General features: G+C 39.2%; 3 protein-coding genes across 4 annotated transcripts; all 3 read right to left on the bottom strand.

Moving 5' to 3' along the window:
- Window positions 1–775: 775 nt before the first annotated feature.
- LOC125771584 (rutC family protein UK114) lies at window positions 776–2,338 on the bottom strand. The gene is made up of 3 exons (XM_049442344.1): window positions 1,701–2,338; window positions 1,329–1,558; window positions 776–1,073 (listed from the first exon to the last, which is right to left on the bottom strand). Exons 1-3 carry the CDS (start codon window positions 1,763–1,765, stop codon window positions 955–957), a joined length of 414 nt encoding a protein of 137 aa, XP_049298301.1. The 5' UTR covers window positions 1,766–2,338; the 3' UTR covers window positions 776–954.
- Window positions 2,339–2,456: 118 nt separating this feature from the next.
- Window positions 2,457–6,176, bottom strand: LOC125771581 (uncharacterized). The gene is made up of 2 exons (XM_049442335.1): window positions 3,959–6,176; window positions 2,457–3,893 (listed from the first exon to the last, which is right to left on the bottom strand). The coding sequence occupies exons 1-2, from the start codon at window positions 5,424–5,426 to the stop codon at window positions 2,665–2,667; spliced, it is 2,697 nt and encodes an 898-aa protein (XP_049298292.1). The 5' UTR covers window positions 5,427–6,176; the 3' UTR covers window positions 2,457–2,664.
- A 94-nt stretch (window positions 6,177–6,270) lies between these two features.
- On the bottom strand, window positions 6,271–12,247 carry LOC125771582 (spermine synthase). Of its 2 annotated transcripts, none has more exons than XM_049442336.1 (5): window positions 11,675–12,247; window positions 10,377–10,488; window positions 8,081–8,203; window positions 7,516–7,952; window positions 6,271–7,443 (listed from the first exon to the last, which is right to left on the bottom strand). In XM_049442336.1, the coding sequence occupies exons 1-5, from the start codon at window positions 11,957–11,959 to the stop codon at window positions 7,273–7,275; spliced, it is 1,128 nt and encodes a 375-aa protein (XP_049298293.1). In that variant the 5' UTR covers window positions 11,960–12,247; the 3' UTR covers window positions 6,271–7,272. The 2 variants fall into 2 exon arrangements, with proteins under 2 accessions (XP_049298293.1, XP_049298294.1); XM_049442337.1 differs by lacking the exon at window positions 10,377–10,488 and adding an exon at window positions 9,061–9,169 and having other exon boundaries at window positions 11,675–12,244.
- Window positions 12,248–14,615: the final 2,368 nt, after the last annotated feature.

Below are 14,615 nucleotides of genomic sequence, written 5' to 3'. Positions count from 1 at the left end.
TGAACTCCAAAATCAAACATTTATGCTGAATGGACTATAGATGGGTGTGCCGATGTAGGCCACCACACAACGGATGAGTATTCATCCGTCAGTCAACTCAGTATGCCAACCAGCAGATTCCCTTTACCGGCGATGTGCTCTAGCTGGTCATGGAATTTCAACTTATCGTCAAGGAGCACTCCTAGATCTCTGGCACAGATTTTACTATCAATTCAATGCCATTCATGGAATACTCGTAAAATTGGGGATTTCGCTTTCTTGTGAACGAAACGACAACATGCGTATCGACACATGGTTTGCTCCAAACACTGGAACGCATCCAGGACATTCTGAAGATGGAGCATGGTCTTCATGGTTGCTTATCGGAAGGTACTGTTTCGCGTCGTCCGCGTAGAACAGATGACTACCATGAAGAAGCACACATGTAGCGTTGTTTAGATAAATCACGAAGAGAAGCATTGACGCGGCGGGTCTCATGAGGTTCTACTCGACCATGTATAATTAAGCAGCCACCCATGAAGTGATAATACGGTTAGGAAATTTCATTCTCTCGTCGAAGAAAAGCCAAAAACGGCATTCCCACAATCGAGGACCCAGCACAGAAGCTGACCCTCTTTTACATAGCTATCGTATCTTTAGTTTTCTAGACATTTAGTTTCCTTTTTTCTCCGTTTTTTCTTTGGTTTGTTAGAAGCATGCAACATAATGTTAAATTTAATTCAATCCCCTGAACTCGATACCTTTTCTATTTTAATGAAAAAATAAAAATCCGGTGTACGATTTGTTTACCATTTATTACGGCTATGCTAAACCAATTGCCTCACTGTTGGCAAATGTATGTTCCATAGTGCTGCAACGAGAAAGATGTAGAAACGCTAACCGTAACCGCAAGCCATTAGTTCACCGGATCGATCACCCGGTTTGACCATCGCTATTCTACATTTTCGAATCCAGTCATTCGGAAATGTTTACCACGGCACCGGTTAGCGCGATGGCCTCTATCTCCACGGCAGCACCGAGAGGCAACTTGATGCCTCCGTAGCATGTTCGTGCTGGAAAGCTGCTGCTGAACACTGGAAAAGAAACGTACCACCCCCAAACAAGATCCATCCATAAGTTGTGGTGAAACATTTATGATTTGGTTTTTCGATTAGCATCGAAATTATTATTTTCATAGCTCTGGTGCTGGTGTGCGAACTGTGCACCATGCTAAAAGGTTCCGCACAACGAAGCAGCGAAGGTAATTTAAAAGCAGGAAAGAAGAACATCACACAAACAACGGTTCAACGCTTATCATCATCGAGCCCCCTTTGCACGCATGACCCTACCTTTCTTGTACTCCTCGTTGACGGTGGCGTAATCGTTCATATCGCCGATCAGAACGGTCGTTTTGACAACCTTATCAATTCCGGATCCCGCCTCGGACAGCAGGGTGGTCAAATGTTCAAGCGCTTTTGCGGTTTGTGCTGCTGCACCGCCCGGTACCAACTTCAGCGTATCCAGCTCCATACCGAGAACACCGGAACAGTACACAGTGCGGTCAGCCACGATGGCTTGGCTGTAATTTGCAAAACAAAAGACCAAACATTAAATCATCACCATCCACTGTTGCTAACAACGAAGGGTTTTCGCATCTGGACTCGTTACGGGAACGATAGGGGATCATGAATCTAATCGAACTTTCTAAACCATACACGTACCTGTACGGTGCCACTGCTTTCGGGCACTTCTTGGTGGAGATCACTTTGCGTACGATCGATGACATTTTGGGGAGAGGGTGATACACGGTCACGATTCAACTGAAGCTTCCGGAGACTGGTTACGGCTGCTGCACAAGCACGAATGATGGACACGGCAATCAAACCTTGAGATACGGACCACTAGTACCCAAATCGCGCTTGTTAATCAGTTGTTGATATTGTCATGTGCACACCGCCGAAGAGAAGCTTTATTTGTACAGGGGTTTTTGTTTCATTCAGCTTTTGCGATCACAGTACAACTTGTTAAAGTTAAATAATTATCGCATGTCGAAAAGTATGAAAGAAAACGTTTTCTATTTGACTATTCGAATGATTTTGAAACATTTTACAATATTTATATACTATTCAAAATGAAATACTACACAACTAAAGCTCCACTGAAAACCCCTGTAGATCTGGATTGGTTGGGTTCTTCTTTTACCAAACACTTGCTATACTGGTCTAGATCGCTTGAGAAACAGCAGAACCTGGGGTAGGGAACAAATAAAATTCCTATACAAGTGTAAGTGAATTTATGAAGCCGACCTAGCCGATTGCATAAATTAAGGGGGCCAACAGATCAAAAACCGATCAAACGAACTTCACAATCAGTACAAAAAATGAGCATATTGATTAACGTTAAACGAACGTTTCTTAAACTCCACAGTAATAGATTTATTTTAAACCCATAAAACGAGAAGAATCGATAATCTTCAATTTGCGCTTTGTAATAACATTTGCTTATATTTTCCAAGACTTTGGATTTCGCAAATAAATGCATATTTTTCACTTTTTTAATTGTTATGCTTTCTATTTTTATAGAATAAAAGAATCACATTGACTTGTTTCTCCTTATAAATCCCTGCCGATCCAAAGAAATACTGCATAAAATGCTGTTCTAGGCAATTAATCTGCCGTCATCTGATTATTTTATAAACCCATACAAATATCTATTGAACTCTAACCCCATTTGACAAGCCAGCTTGTTGGATTTGTTCTTAACGGACACGTTCGCTCCATTTTCTATTAAAAATTCTACCATCCCCCATTGCTCGTGTTGAAACGCATTATGTAAAGCCGTATTACCCTGATCATCCTGCTCGTTTAACTTAATTCCACGCTTCACCAGCGACGATGCCAGTTCTAGCGACAACTGGTAACACTGTCTCATCCACCCGATTCCATTTGTGAGTATCATTAGTGCGTTTTGCCCGAATTGGGTTGTAGTATTAACATCAACGGATTTTTGAAGCAACTTTTCTATCATACTTAACTGATCCTTCATATCACATTGTACATAGCTAAGTAACCCCAAAAGTGGTGTAGAATGGTCCCATAAACGATAATTGTAGTCAATATCGTAGTCATACTCCAAAAACCACTGAACGCAGATCGGAATTGCTTTGTGGCAAACCCTTGCAAACAGTTCAGCCATTTCGGTCTTGGAGTGTTCGTACAAACTGTCGAACAATAATTGTCGTATATCGGGTTGTGTCTTCAAAAAAGTTTCAGTACTCCAGGAAAAAAAATATCTGCTCTGTTTGTCTATCATCCATGGTAAGTACATGTGGGCACACTTGCGAAACCATGGCAGATGAATCAATTGTGGTATTAATGCTATTGCTGCACAGTAATGCATATGATTCAGGTTACTGCTCAAAAGATCACTATTTAGGAGATCGACACGTGCGCCACGATCAAGCAAGAATGTTACCGTCGCACAGCATGATGCCAACGATAGTGGTAACTGTCCATCGGGTGTCGGACCGTTCACGTCCATACCGTAGTCAACTAGTGGTTCTAAGACCGCACCATGAAGCCCATTTCTGCAGCTTATATGCAGCAGGTTATATCCTGCTTCGTTTACATACGATAGCTGTGCCGAATCGCTTCTACGTAATAGCATTTCAAATATGCTTTCGCTTCTGTAAACCAAATGTATCGGCAGGCACCCTTTGTCGTCCAACTTCATAACATCCATATTGCGAGCTAGTAGTTTTTCTATCAACGATTTGTCGCTCCACAATACTGCTGCGTGAAGAAATGTCTTTCGATTGCTATCCAAATAATCATCCAACCGTTTTCCATTTGCCTCGAGTATGGTGACTGTTTTCGCGAAATGCTCACGAAGACTACGCAGATCATCGTAAAAATCTGTAAAATAATTGAAAAAATTAATTGAACCATTTGTCACCACATGCAGTACAGTACGTGCATACTTCTTTGTCCGGTATCATTCTTCAGTTTGACTGATTCGATGTCTTCCCGTAGCTCTGGTATTGTTTCCGCAATCACCTTCAAAAGCGTGCTGTACGATCGATTAGAACAATTGTGCTGGTTAACGGTGACTTGCCGAAGTTTGGTCATATCTTTCGTGTAAAAATCTCGATGATATTTCAAGACAAACTTTATTCCTTGTTCATCCGCATTGTACATCAATATACGAAGAAGATCGAAAGCGGCATCGTTCTCCGGTTTCGATGCTTCGAACATGTGTCTAACAATCGAACCATGCTTTCGATAGAGAGCTTCAACAAATGCTAAGTGTTTGCACTTAATCAAATTATGTAGGATGTTTAATTTTTCACCACTTTCTTGGAGCTGTAAAAGGGACAAGTCTTGTTCAATTTGCTCAAAACAGTATTGCAATGCTATGCCACGGCCAATTAAAACAGCAAGTGTTGTTGTACCATACAGTCGTTCCCGTACATCCATGTGGCATTCTCTTATATATTTTTCGCACATTTTCTTCATGGGAACCGATTGTACTTGGTGCCAAATGTGCTGCGGTGTGTTCTCTGCATTTTCATATGTGAATATTCTGCTCAATGCCACCGATTTCGATTCATGCTGCTTTCTTGTGCGATAGTCCAGTAAAAAGTTCAGAAAATACTCCACTAGTGGTGTTTGTTGTCGCTGAATCATTTGGTGTAGCACGGTGTATTTGTTTCGATCGCAGACACACGGATCAAACCGATCGGCGTATTTGGTAGTCAGCAATTCGATCACATCCTTGCGCATCTTTTCGCCCGCAGCCATTAATGGTGTTCGACCCTGAATACCAGATGCAACAGTCAGCGAGGCTCCGCGGCTAATAAGCTTCATTATTATTTCCTTTGTCGATAAGGCACAGGCAAGCTGCAGATAATTCTCAACACCTCGTCGCAAATCGCACCGATCTAATGACAGAACACCGTTTGGTAACAATCGACGGACAAGCCGCATTATATCGCACCATTTGTTTCGATTACAAACGTCCAATGCAATGAAACGATGGCCATGATTTGGGGTTCTTAGAAGCACAAAAACTTGCAAATTGAGTGGAATTGCTGCTGGGCAACTAGACATAACCGTCAGTGCCGCTTCGCATTCCTCTTCTGTCCAGGCAATCAGTATCGGTCTACTTTTCCATCCCTCTTGTTCCACTTTCCACAGGAACTGGTGTTTGATCGTTTGCTGCACGATTATCAAGTCTTGCTCGTAGCGATCAAGTAGTAGATCCACAACATTTTCTGCCTTGTTTGCGATCGCTGCGTGTAGTGCTGTCCAACCATTCTCCGTCGGTTGGTAATGATTAGTTACACCGGATAGTATTAGTTGTTCACATTCGGCTAACGATCCATTTGCAGCTGCACGGTGCAATGGAAAGCCTTTGAAGCAATTCGGTATAAACTTAGCTGGATACATTTGCAACGATTTTCAGCCGCATGTTCACTGGAACATTCACTGTTAACTGTAGAGGTTGACGTAAGCTCTAGCTATATTTAAAGGACAATTTAATTGCACAAATGGATGAAACCCGCTGTTTTGAGTACGTAACATTGCGACAAGTGGTACACAAAAGTGACTCATGACAGCCGATTATTGTTTTGATTTTCAAAACAATCTTAAGTTTGGTTGAGTATACACTCCAACAGAGCATAATGAAAATTTGCTCTCATAAAGGAATTTATAAAAATGTTAGGTATCGATAAATATTGGAATTTAGTCAAAATGCTACCGATTCCAAAATGTTATTGTTTAATTTCTGTTCAGCTCCACGCTACAGATTTCCATTAACCGATGAATTTTTAAATGCAATAATTTTTTCATATTTTGAATAACGGTTCTGCAGAATACAGGCACGTGTGTATATGTACCCTATCTGTCAAATATCGTCGAAGTTTGACAATGGTTAAGTTTTCGAACTAATTTAAAATGGCAGTTGGAAGACATCTTGTGAGCGCATGTATTTACTTATACGGCGCTACAGTTGCTTCGAGATCTTGACCTGCTGCAGCACTAAAAATAACAATTTTAAATATATCGAAATTAATAATCAAATTGCAGTAAATAGCCATCCATATACACACTTATTCCAAGGTCACAAACATATCACATTAATCGTCAAGTACAAACGTTATCAACTGGTGTGTTTCAAAAATAACTGTATTACCTTAATAAGGAATACATGATGTTTTGATATAAAACCCAGAGAAAATAATTCGTGTTGTTCCGGTTTGAGAATAAACGAAAATGTTGCTAACAATAATTAACGTATTCACCAACCACGCACAGATTTTATTTTTGACTTAGAAGGAACACACTCGTTTGTTTTCTAATCAAATCTATTTCATAAATGGCAATATGTTTGGACAACCTACTTCTCTTGCACCATTTTACATAGTGTTTGCAACTTTCGTTCTCTTATTATGCTCTTTCACTTACTAGCAGTCACGGCCGAATGTTGGGTTAGCACACGCTCCAATATTTTACCATACTGCGGGAGTGTGTTAAGTATAACCAGCCATTTTTCATCCATAAGTACACTCTGCAGAGTCAACATTTAAATTAAATAAGAAACTCATATCTAACTAAAACTATCTCTTACTCAGCGTGATAACTTTTCCATTTGTCACCGTTTTTCAAAATATTTTAATCGGTTTAATTGGTGCATACTTTCACATACACACATCTGTGTATTAGCATAAGAAAACCACACAAGTAACGATTCGTACCGTGATGAGCTACATATAAATAAAGATGAACAAAAAAGTTCTATGGTCGTCGGTGTCAGTTATTCGAAACAGGAGTCGAGATACTTATATGCTTTTCCTCCTATCTAACCGCTACAGTACTGTACCTATGCGTGATTTCATCTATCATATTCTGCTATCACTGTCCAAGCGTATGCAGGAAGAATATGGGAAGATAATGTTACTTTGCTCAATCTACAGTTTTCTTCTCCATCCCTCATTTCTTTATCCCTCTGAACAAACTTTGGTAAAGCTGTGCCTTCCACGCGTTTCATTGTTAAATGTCTTGTTTTCTAACAAGCAATTCCATTAAGTAGTTTAAATAAGAAGTACTAATTATCGCTAGGATGTAATGCTTCCTAATTGTGCTGCTATCGTGATTCGATTAAACTGGTGCTACTTGCAATCGCGTGTGCCAAAAGCATAGTTAGCGGAGGAAACATGGCTAGGACTATTGCTACCGATAGCATTAGCAACGTTATATCAAATGTGATGGCGGTGATGTTGATGGAACAAAGTCAAACGCTCTCGGTGGCACTAGCGACTTCACGCTGCACCTGGTAAAACACCCATTCCTCCATAAATGATGGCACGAATGCTGAACTCTTAGTGTACTTCACCTTTGGCGTTAGCTTTGCGAGCTGATCCTCGTACATTCGAAGCGATTCCGGGCAGCTAACACCGTTACCCTGTGGAGCATTAGGATTGAACATTTTAAATAAATCAGAACATAATCTTCCAATCCATTACGTTCTACTTACATGGGTCATAAACTTTCCGTCCGGTTTAAGTACTTGGAAAGACGATTCCAAGATCAAGCGAATAAAATCCCATATCTCACCGGTCGGTGTGTCGGAAATTGGTATGTCTGTCAGATCGCCAAACACGTAATCAAACTTGCGTTCCTCCTTAATGTACTTCTTCAGGTACACCATACAATCTCCGACGATTATTTCATAATTGTCGTCCGTGCGCTTTTCCAGCACTTCCCCACAGATGGAGTTCATGTATTTATTGCACGCCTGCATGACTATTTCGTCGATCTCGAGCATTACGACAAACTTGGGACCTTCCTTTAGCAGCTCATAAAGCAAAGCACCATCACCACCGCCCAGAATGCATATCTCCTTTCCAGCATAATTTTCGGCACCTCGACACATCAACGTTTCGGTATAGATAAGATCCGCTTCGGCAATGTCTGTAAAATAATGCAAATAATACGTTATCATATTATCAAACCTTCCTCGCCCTCGGATTGGAAATTCCAATACAAGAATTGTTTCATTTTTTATCTATCACGTGTTATCGTACTAATTGCATACATACTTTGCAATTCATCCAACACCAACATATTGCCCAAGCTTCTGGAGTGAACGATTTGTATCTTCTGGAACTCGGAACGCTTGTCGAACAGCACCCGATCGATGTCATACTCGATGACACGCTCGTCTGTAAAAGAAAATCAGTCAAGAAAGTTCAGCAAACTGTAGGCCAAATAGAATACGCACGGTTTAAAGCATAGCCAAATTAACCATGCAACTTTAATTTACAACATTCAGTGGGGCTTTTGATCAAGCTTTAATAAAGCTCTTTTTTGTGATTGCCATTTTTTACTATAAAATATGCCAAATTGTTAATTGCCTGATTATTTTGGCCGTAGGGAGATGGCGGGATAAAAGCATACATTTATCTTAATATAGTACATAGGAATATTATATACACAAATAGAAAGAATGCAATTCAACGAAAGCAGAATAGTAAACCTTACTACATCTAAACATTTTAAATAATTTTGCTAGTCAATGATTTTATTTGATAAGATAATTGTTTTTGTTTGTATTTGTATTTTTCCTAACTACTATTACTATACATGCATTTCTTTAAGGTTTACCGAACTTATTTGCTCGTTTCCGTAATTATTTGTTTTTTTTTAATGTGGAAAATCCACATGTATTTGTGAACATATATTCTAAAGCAATACTAAGTTTGATATTCCTAAGTGACTGGCGGTACGAAATAGACAAAGTCATGCAAACAAATGTTTCTCATCTCATAGGAGCCTCACAGGAGGATTATTTTAATACAACATGAAACATTATACGCCCAAAATATTCATAGCAACAAACATACTTTAATATCAAGCAATATTACAATAATTAGCAAGAAAGCATACAGAATTTTCACAATAAAAACGATTTAAATTGCGGAAAGCACACAGTAGTAAATGGCAGTTAAGCAAACAACAAATAGTGGCGCTCTCTTATTACATTAAGATTTGCTAGTACTTCGATGAACGCATGTCTTACCTGCGGTCGGGAAATAACGGGTTAAGGGACCCCGTTGGAGCGGTGGTAGCGATTGGCCATGGTTGAGTTTTAGTTTTTGCACCAAATTGTTCTCGAGCTCGCGTATTTGCTTCAATGGAGAATTTTTGGTGTGGTACGAACATGGATGTGATGTGTGGTGGTGGTGAAGCATGGTATTGATGGTGGTTGCATGTATGGTGTACGTTTTTTATTCATTTCGTTCAATTTATTTTCGGTTTGAGTAGCAAAAACCAAATAAAATGAAGAAATGAAAAAGAAAACAAGAAAAGGAAAAGAACAAAATACATAAAACACGTTAGTTGATCAGTGAACAGTTTGATTATTACAAAATCACGAAAGGATAAGTTAGATCGAGCTATAATAACATCGACGAAGCAGCAAGAGCTGCAGTTGGATATTCGATTTTTGCCAATATAGCTAAAGAAAATATTCTACGTAAAACTGCTATAAAATTTGTTCACATTTATTATCCCACGACAATTTCAATCGAACAGCAAATTATTTGTAACTTTTCCTCTAAATATTTTTACTTCATTGAGGTTAAGGATTGAGCTGGCTGTCTCCAGTGTTTGGAAATACAAATCATCCATATCAATCATCTTTACACTACTAAAAAATTGTAGGCCAAAATAATGCCCTCAAAAAAAACATTTACATAGTACGAACGTAAATAACGAAACTAAAAAAAAGGCATGTGTTTAAAATTAGTCCAGGAATGACATGTTGCGCTAGATCGATCATTTCCTATAATGTTTCGATTGGTAAAAGAAAACATTAATGATGCTCCAAACGGGGTTCCCGGGAAATGGTAAGAATGAATGTATCGTGAAATGTGTAGCTTGCCTAATACTAGCTAATATTCAATAGATCAATAGAAAGCATTCGACTTTGATAGAGAAATAAACAAACGCAAAACTGAACTCATCACGATAAAAGTAGAACAGTTTAAAGAACTATAATCAGTTAGAGGTATAACAGAAGACGGAATAAAATGAAAATTCCGATTGGAAGGAGATTTCAGAAATACAAACATGTTAGAACAAACTGGAAAACAATATCAAATTCGGGAGTATAAAACGGAATCCAAACAATACAATTATAATGTCAAAAAAGGAGAAAACCATACACATCACAAACACAGGGGGTGGTAGTAAGTATGGAAACATTGTGGCAATAGCTAGTAGTAACGAGAAAGGAAGAAAAGTATTGGGGGAAACCAAACAGGTTTGTGCCGTGTTCAGTGGTTCATAAAATTAATAAGTAGTAAAATCGAGTAAATGCAAGCTATGGCTGACCTGAGCTTGTTAGGTAAACGTCAACGCTACTGCCCCGTTTTATCGGTGGAAGGTGCTTGGAGCGTATAGCGTCCAGCCTGATGCGCAAACCATTTTCTAGCATTTTCATGTTCTACGGAAAGACAAATCAACCGTTTACGAGCAAAAACAAATACAAAAACCGTATGTGCGTATTTATGTGCGGTCAAATGGTGTGCATCGGGTATTAGAAGAACACAACAAAAATGCATGTAAAAACATAAAACATTTGAAAAAAGAAAAATAATAAACATGTTAACCGAACCTACCCCAACTAACTGAATAAATGTATTAATTTATGTGTATAACCAACAACACCTAGATAGCGGATCCTTCATAGTTTTCCATAATTGTATGTTAAGACATTATGTAATTGCTGCAGGGATTTTTGTGCAGATTTTTATGAAATCAAAACGCAAATATCATTTAACCTCCAAATGTGAAATTAGCATTGTACGGAGAGTTCATGTTTATGTGCCAAGAAGATATGCAAATAGCAGGTTGGCATTTAGCATGGTTATGGTCGCAAAAAAGTGTACGATAGATTGAGCCTTTCAACAATTACATGCGTACATATAACGCACAAATGATGATGCAACAAGTGCAAATAGTATTCCTTAAACCATGCTGAAATGAATTTCATTATTACCGTATCATATAATATTAAGGTATACGGCCCGGCCGGTCTTCAGCGTATAATAAAAAAAACCTGTAATCTCTCGTAAAATAAACACAAAACAAATGATGTACCGGCAGTGCAGCTAAAATTTGTTCGCCACTGTTTCATCAACGAGCACATGTCAGAATAAAACTGTCAAAACAAATAGCGCGGTTTTGCTTCCAATACATACAAAAGAGCCGGCTTTTCATCGCTAGCCTTGTGTAATGACCTTGCCCTTATGTATGTGTGCGCGTATGCTAAATCAACGTGACTGCGCCGTGTGAGGCGTATCCTATATCCTTTGCTTGTATCGATTTTTCCCATACTGGGAAAAGCTAGAACTTTGACAAAGCATGGAAAACTCCAACAACAGAAAATACATGAACTCTTCGTTCACAGCTTTGCTTCGCATACGCACACACACACATAGTCATTCGCATCTGCAGTAATAAATAGAACGAGAAAAACTAGGCAAAACACCCGGGCAACGAGCTGCATAACAGCGACCTAGTTTTCGCACATAGCAGAACTTTTTCCGCGGCCTATTCACAACAATGTGACTGAGAGGAGGAAAGGGGATAACGTTTTTGTACAATCAAATCACAAGCCCAACGCATACTTCAAAGGAAATCTTCGCCTCATCGCCATCCTTCCGGTAGTATTCGACGTTGATCGTTATCAAGCCCTGCTCGAAGAAGCGAATCGTCACAATGGTTCCGGTGCCGGTTTCGTTGAGAATGCAGAGATACCCGTCGGCCGTCAGCATGTCGTAGGATATCTTCAAACCCGCCAAATACTTTTCAAGACCTTCCTTGCACACCCGTACTATGTCCTTGCGTGACACCTCGTCAATGATACGGGCGGGGTCTAGTGAAAAATCTAGCAAAATCGAATTCGCCGACATGGTGCAGTATTCCTTGTATCACAAAGCTCCTTTACTTAACCACACTTTTCACAGATTTTGTTTAGCGTTCACGGCGCGGTAAAGAGCGCTGGTTGCTGCTAGCCAAATTCACACACTGCACGCGCCTTTACAGAAAAACTCGAACCCGGACCGAAACACGCGCTCAATACGATGATCTGCCTTTTCTTTGGCAAGACTGATTCGTGCTATATGTATAAGCTCGGAGAGATGGAATGGCGTTCGTTGAGTGTCAGAAAATGTGGTAGTGTTTGTGCAACCCATTCAACATAACAGTCCCGAAGTTTGCCGAAGATCCACTTTTCGAAAATCGTACCCAATACGATTTCGAAATCAAATAACGGTCAGATAAATCTGCCCTTTTGACAGTTGCTGTGACTTCGTGACAGTCCCAGATTACAGATGTGAAATGTATATGACAAATAAGACAATCGATATATCATGTCTGTATGGAAAAAATTAGATATATGTACATGTGGATTTACATTTTCAAGCGTGATGTATCATGAAGAAACTGTAGGTGTTCCTCACATCACAGAGAAGAATCAAGAACATGAAAAACAATCAAATAACTCAAAACCACAAATCGAAGAAATCTGAAAACGAATGCAAGATTTTGGAAACGAAAAAGAGAAATTTGTCAGTATCACAGTGAACAATAATTTATATTGTTCTGAACTAAACTAAATTTAATATTTGAATGTTTCAATTTGGAGGCTTGAATTATTCACTTTCAATTATTTTTGAAAAACTATTTTGTACATTTAAGACATTGAATCTATTCAACTATTCAAATAAGAACGTACGTTGCAAATAACAGCGGATTTGAAAATTAAAATTAAATAAAGAAAAAGTTTAAACTTTCGTCTTTTTGTAATTCATTATGTAATTGTGTTTCATGGAAATAAATAAAAATTAGTGTTAAATTAATGTTAAATTAGTGTTAATTAGTAAAACCATGAAAGCTGTATTTAATTAGCATACGCAGGGAGTAGTTTGTTGAATCGAGATTCTGTTATGTATTGCGGATTGTCTTTGATTTGTCTTCAATTGCACAAATGCAATTTTCCATGCAAATTGTGCTCAGTACTCAGTACATATATTTTCAACATATTTTGTCCGTTCGTAAAATTTTCGATATGTCACAACACCCGAGGGAAAATGTTCGTAATTTTGGTACTTCCACTGGACATCAACTAGCTTATCTAGCTTAGTGTTAAGCTTTTTTAGGTCCTCATTTGGCCGGAACTGCTGATCAGTCAGAACATATGCCATTGAAGGTAATATCGGAACGAGTACAGATTTCTCATCAACAAACAAACAGAACAAATGCAAGTTAAGAAACAGACAGCAAAATGAAAGACATGAAACTTTAAAGGTACTATTCCGAATCAATACTTAAAACAAGAGATCACAAACAAATAAGAAACATATATGAAAATGAGCCGGTTTTAATGCAATAAACTCCAGAACCTACACTCAGAATCCTCATTATTTGTAATTAGTAAAATACAAACATGCCACTAAATAAATAATTAGGGGAATCTCGTAAGTCCTACAGGATGTTGAATGCAACACGAAGCGGTTTTACTCCAATGCTCGCTATGTGAAACGAGGAGGAAGATTCTGATCGGACGAGGTGATCGACAGGTGCTACTTCAACAGACATCTGAATGGGGCAGATGCAAGAGATACCGAACCAGGCGCAAGAAGCAGAGGAGAGCAATACCAGGACATCGAACATGATGATGACGAAAGTGCACCCGCCATCCTTGGACGAAGTCATCAGTGCCATCAAACAGCTGGAATATAAAAAGTCAGCTAGCGGCGATCTGGTGGCCGAGCTGTACGAGATGGGCCCGGCGAAGTCGTCCGCCATTATGTATCGGTTGATCGTAAGGATTTGGAACCTCCAATTTCTCGGCTTCGCGGATGACATCGACATCCACGGTTGGATATCTGCGGCGGTGTGGCAGGCGTTCACCTGACTGAAACGTGAGGCCGATAGTATTGGATTGAGGATCAATGTGACGAAGACAAAGACCTGCTTGTTGGAGGCTCTGACCGTGATAGACGACGATCTCGAGATGGTAGAAGAATTCTGCGATCCAAAAGACTCTAGCAACACATGAAATGCAGGATATATCGCACACTGATACGTCCGGCAATTCTCTACAAGTACAAGTCCTGGACTATGCTAACGGAGGACAACCAAAGGAAACCAAACCCGCTAAGTAAGCTCAACCGACACTAAAGCGGAATATTTGCTCGCAGAAAGGATTAATACAGAAAGGGAAAAAACCCGCAGAAATGTTCTGGATTTGGTGCGATTCGAAGGATGTCGTATAATAAGTGCTACACACTGGTCAAAGCATCAGATGCGAATAAAAGCGAACCAAGCTCATTTATTCCGAGCGATCATTGAAGGAAAACCCAAAATATGAGAATAAGCTTACTCACAGTGAAATTCCTGCGTCATAGCTTGTGTCATTTAATTTAAGAAGATGGAAAGTCCCCCTACACAAGGTAAGACCTTAACAATTTCATATCAATAACATACTAAAATAATTAATTGTTAGGCAATTACGATAAGTAAGGTATAAGCAAAGTGCAAAACATCTTGTGTTTTACACGTTAC

Source organism: Anopheles funestus, chromosome 3RL (genome assembly GCF_943734845.2).
Source record: "Anopheles funestus chromosome 3RL, idAnoFuneDA-416_04, whole genome shotgun sequence".
NCBI lineage: Eukaryota > Metazoa > Arthropoda > Insecta > Diptera > Culicidae > Anopheles > Anopheles funestus.
The sequence above is the reverse complement of the archived record's forward strand: the minus strand, read 5'-3'. Positions and strand labels throughout refer to the sequence as shown.